Genomic DNA, 5,686 nt, shown 5'->3' with positions numbered 1-5,686 from the left:
ATTGCTATTGTAACAGGTAACAAGTTTTAAGTGTGATCACAACATTAATATAGTTAAGGTCAAGGTTAGTTAAGTTTCATTCACCAGTAACATTACAAACCACCTTGCAATTAAAGCCATTGGCTGCATTCATTCATATAACATTTCAAAAATGTAATTATATAAACAGATGAGTCCAATTATTATGAAAAAAGGCCAGGTTTTATTGTGAATTTTTTCTCTTGTCCAGATAAAATGCCATTTTTTTCTGTGGAGGGAAGTCAGACCGACAGACAGAACAAATGCTGACTAACATAGCTAAGTCAGATATTATTGTCCGATGTAAGTCTTTGGTGGTGACATGGGAATCAGCAATTGTTATGATAGTGAAGCACTCTATCAAGGAATATTAAAAACTAATCACACCAAAGAAATCCAGAGCAAACTTCGTAACATCTCAGCATGGCAAGACGCAATGTAAAACTGAAAACCCAAACTTGGTCTGAGACTGAATGGACAAAACATGACCAAAAGTAGAACAAATCAGTGAATGACTGATAGAATATCTGACTGTCAGCATATAAAACAAAATGGAGTAGCATTTGTACTGAGTAGGATGGACTGGGTTTTAAGTTTGACATCTAGATTCCGGTGTTCGCATGCTCGTCCAACAAACAAAGCAGTCAGAAGGAGGGAAGTTCAAGTCTTCCTTTACCTCCATCATTATACAGCATCCTTCACTATTGCTGCCCATGCCCATCAGAGTGGAGGAATTGGCTAGGCAAAGTTGTGAAGGGACAGCCTGAACATTTCATTGGTGCACACCCATGATGCGTTTATTTCCCTCAGGAGGAAAATCTGATGAAAACCCATGATGTGATCGTTGTCAGCCTGAAACACAAATATCAGCTGTTTAACATCCATCCACACAACCACCTCATATTTATAGGTGCATGCATTGGTGCTTGAGGAATATTCTCGCTCCATAAATTAAAGTTAAAGTACCAATAATTGTCACACACACACGAGGTGTGGCGAAATTATTCTCTGCATTTGACCAGGGCCATCACCCTTGATCACCCCCTGGGAGGTGAGGAGAGCAGTCAGCAGCCACGGTGGCCGCGCCCGGGAATCATTTTTGGTGATTCAACCCCCAATTCCAACCCTTGACGCTGAGTGTCAAGCATGGAGGTAACGGGTCCCATTTTTATAGTCTTTGGTATGACTCGGCCGGGGTTTGAACTCACAACCTACCGATCTCAGGGCGGACACTCTAACCACAAGGCCACTGAGTAGGTTAAATATAGCTTGATTAACAGTATGAAAGAGAAAATGTCACAGGTCCACAAATCACATTGCATAAAGCAGCTGTACTTACTTTTAGCTGTCCGACAACCATACTCAGGACACAGTTGTCTGGGGTCGGTTGGTGGTCCTGTGCTGTAATTGTATGCTCTATTTTTTTGAAGTCCAAATTCTGTCACATACACAGGAAATTAGTAGAGATACATTTGATGTAGAGTTGTTTCCTGAAAAAACAGCTAAAAGACAATGAAAAAAATACTCTGCAAGCAATATTCCAATGATGCACAATCAAAAATGGCAGACACAATTACTAATGTGTTATCCTTAAAGAAACCCTAACCTCATAATAGTTTTGTGATCATCCAACAGTCACACAGAATGAAATTGCCAATGTGCCTGTCACTTGGAACAGCTATGCAAGTACACCCTCCATTTGTTAAGCATTTTAAACAGAAAAACTTACAAGGAGTTTCTTCATAATTGATTCTTTTCCATGGAGTATGTCTCCCTCCCAGGTTAGTAATGACTCTGGAATCTGTGCGGTAGAGACAAGTTCAATTAAAGCGGGACTTGCTCCCTTTTCTCATGAAGTACAGTAAAAGTGATAAAAAACAAATTAAGTCACTGTACAATTCAACTGAATAACAAATTACTGTTTTACAGAGAAACATTTTCTAACACAAACAGTTAATGGACTGATTTGTTAGTATGAATATAAATATTTTCATATATATATCCTGATAGCGATATAGTATTTTATATAGCAATATGGCTAAAAATGATACTTACATTTTCAGTATATACACACACAAAACATTACGTCAATTTTGCTCATCTTTTCGTTTATTTATAAAACACATTTTATATATAAAAACGGCAGGACAATTAAAAAACAAGACGTATTTTTAGTGCCAACCCATCTTTTTGGCAGTGTTTACTTACTAGAGCCATGACTACACATATGAATTTAGAGATGGCACCTGTAATTCATCAGTGTCTGCAAGACTGCATGTCTTTTGGATAACAACTCTGTCTACTCGTTTGGTGTGTTTTTCTTTTCGTCCCTTTGTGGTTTAGAGATAGCGTTAGTACATGGTCGCATTTTTTCACGGTCTTTGTATTGTTCTTCATGTCGTGTATTCAAATGATTAAAAAAATAAGACGTGTTAAAGTCTCTAGTGACAACTTGTTGGCGGCGTATTTTGCCATTTATCGCTTTTCAATCGACGTCTGACTTCTTTAATCCAAACAAAATAGTTCCTCTTCCCTCTTTTTGGCACTAATTCTTCATCCGGTTTTGTTGGTTGTGCTTTTAGTCTCTGTTAGTGGCAGACTGCTAAGTTGTTGACATCCATACTCTCGCCGGCTCTCAACGTAAAGTTATTTCAAGTGACCTAAAAAAAGCTACCGCAAAGCAGCAGCATTGCTGCAGTTACCGGTACATTAGCCACAACCCAAAATCACAATATAAACAAGATAGCATTATATCGTACAACAGAAATGTTTATGTCTTACGACAATATCTATTGTGATATTGCACAGCACGACATAGTACTGTTTGAAGCATATAGTCACTATGGCTTATTCTTCTCGTAAAGTCGGGTTGGGCCGAACGTGAATGATTCACTGAACCACTGTCGCTGATCCGTTGCCATGAAAAGCTGCTCAATACCAAAGTCACACTTACATACAGATCTGCAAGTTTTGCTCTGTCACTTTCAAATAAGTGGTAGTAGTGCCGCACGAAGCAAGAGCCTAACTGCTCCCACCGAGGAGGCTCAGCTTCCACCATCCTGAATAATGCTGCATGGGACAAAGAAGAAAAAAAAGCAAAGAGGATCACAAAGAAGTGATGGAACAACATTTTAACTAAAGGGGCTGTTTGCAACTTGCTCAACGCTATATTTTTAAGACTAAAAAAATACAAGAAGACCACCTGCTTACTTATGTTACCATTATTGTTTTCTTTAATGTCTACATTTTTACAATTACCAATTTTATTGAATAATGGGATGCTGAAAGCCAGAAATGAGTTGGAAATAATGCTTACAATATTTTGGAAAGTTAGCGCCCTCTAGGCAGCCGCGTAAATGTTGCAAAGAGTCCCTTTAAGGTCAAATCATATTGGTGTTGCTCTAAAGTTCAACACTCTGGCATTCTCTGTATTTGGGTTTCTCATTAATATTGCTGTGTTGATTGACACTGTCAAGGGGATATCAATTAAACAAGATGTTTTATTATTGGGAGTGTGGTTTGCAATGTTGTCAACGTGCTCTGCATCATACTGAAAGCTGATTAGACAAAATATGACAAGCAACAGGATGATGCAGTGCATTTTAACAACACACTGCAAACTAGCCCCAAAACTACAGCAAAATCAAAACGTTTCAAACACAGATGATCTGAAGCAAAAACAAAACATGAAACAAAAAATGGGAGAAATGCTGCATATTATAAATGCTGCAATCAACTGCTGCAGATAAAGGAGCAACACACTGATAAAAGGGTGGCCACTTGCTGATGATCCTGCAGCCTAAACAAAAGTTATATTGTGTTATTTGAATCGCATATGTAGTAAAGACAATTGAAATTAAAAATGCGAGCAGCATTGAACGGGCCCTCGCCCCCTTTGTAACGCGGGGTTCACGCAGGTCGGCCGGTACACATGACGCTTGCGGTCACGTCCTTCCCGATGCCTTGACCCACTACCAAAATATAAAAGCACTTCGCGGTAAACTTACTATGGTCTCAGTGCACGGCGGATTACCATTGAGTACATTTAAATTTAAGAACTCATTTTACTTTTCACGGTAAAATTAAAATTAAAATCATTTTAAGACATGAGAGGGATGCCCAGACGAAAGTTGGCAGACTTTTTGCAGAAGCGGGGAAAAACAGATGTGTTTATGGCTCTCTTATTAAATTATTAGCTATGTAAATCGGTTTTGCCCCTGTCGGCCACCGTACTGATGACACAAAATGTGACAAACGACATGATTGATTGATTGAAACTTTTATTAGAAGATTGCACAGTGAAGTACATATTCCGTGCAATTGACCACTAAATGGTAACATCCGAATAAGTTTTTCAACTTGTTAAAGTCGGGGTTCACTTAAATTGATTCATGATACAGATATATACTATTTTCATAATACAGTCATCACACAAGATAATCATCAGAGTATATACAATGAATTATTTACATTATTTACAATCCGTGGTGTGGGATATGGAGGGGGGGGGGCTTAGGATTGGTTGGTATCAACACTTCAGTCATCAACAATTGCATCATCAGAGAAATGGACACTGGAACAGTGTAGGACTGACTTGGTAGGATATGTACAGCAGGTAGTGGACACAGAGAGAGAGATCAGAAAGTATAAGAAAAAGTGTCTACATTTGATTATTTACAATCCGAAGAGGTATGATGTAGCAGTCCACTACACCAAACTACACCCAAATAGTATATTAAATGAATAATAGAATGTGCAGAAAGTACAGGCTGATCGCCTTAAGTCATCGAACGGCGTTTCTAACACCAAAAACTGGCGAGTGTCATTCAAACACGCGGTAACACCCAGCAGGCTTGAATGACACTTCAATAATGCCGCTTTCTTTCACCGCTAACAGTCTGCTCGAATATTGCAGCATATTTACAACAGCGGGCCTGCAAAACGTACAGTACGCATGCGTTAATCTTTAGGATTTCTCTCCGTGTACATAGAAGTCAGGGCGGAAGATGACCAGGTTATTTTTAACATTAATGGCAGACATGCCTTCGTGTGGACTAGTTAGCTATAGCTATCTTAGCCGCCGAGCTAGCGTTGTCAATAAACAACCCATTGGCTGTTTTTTTCCTCTCTCCACCAACTAAATGTACCGCCCAGTTAGCCAAGGAGTATCTGACTGATTCGTTTGTTGAGTCTTTCGGTGGTTACTGAAATTAATCTGCCCTTAAATGTTGATGTTTTATGCGGACTGAGAGCACAAGACTAGCTAGCCGACTAGTACTACAGAGGCGTGCCTAACTTTCGCCCCCTAATGTAGGTAACTACATAGTAAATAACGTTTAATTGGATTGAACGTGAGTTACAACAGTAACTTTTATATTCACACTTTTACGTTCGTTACTCCATTAACAATTTCTTTGAAATAAGCAGCAATTCTTACCTCTATCCTATGCCAGGGCCGGGTGCCGATGACACGGACGACGCACGGAATACGTGACGTCACGTCGCGCAGTGATTTGTGGGAATTCGAGTATTAACAGCAAGTGCCCCTGGCTGCAGGTTAAATAAATTCTCACTTTGAAAAAAATTCCATGTCATTGATATCCACCTTTATCAAAATGTTCTCAGGTCCTCCTTTAATATGCAAATGTAAATATTAGTGCATATTTAC

General features: G+C 39.1%; 1 protein-coding gene across 1 annotated transcript; it reads right to left on the bottom strand.

Moving 5' to 3' along the window:
* Positions 1–179: 179 nt before the first annotated feature.
* On the bottom strand, positions 180–5,586 carry LOC133641889 (nuclear transport factor 2-like). The gene is made up of 5 exons (XM_062035990.1): positions 5,456–5,586; positions 2,972–3,087; positions 1,748–1,819; positions 1,358–1,456; positions 180–870 (listed from the first exon to the last, which is right to left on the bottom strand). Exons 2-5 carry the CDS (start codon positions 3,074–3,076, stop codon positions 757–759), a joined length of 390 nt encoding a protein of 129 aa, XP_061891974.1. The 5' UTR covers positions 3,077–3,087; positions 5,456–5,586; the 3' UTR covers positions 180–756.
* Positions 5,587–5,686: the final 100 nt, after the last annotated feature.

Source organism: Entelurus aequoreus, linkage group LG24 (genome assembly GCF_033978785.1).
Source record: "Entelurus aequoreus isolate RoL-2023_Sb linkage group LG24, RoL_Eaeq_v1.1, whole genome shotgun sequence".
Taxonomy (NCBI): Eukaryota; Metazoa; Chordata; class Actinopteri; order Syngnathiformes; family Syngnathidae; genus Entelurus; species Entelurus aequoreus.
This window is presented reverse-complemented; position numbering and strand designations above follow the sequence as displayed.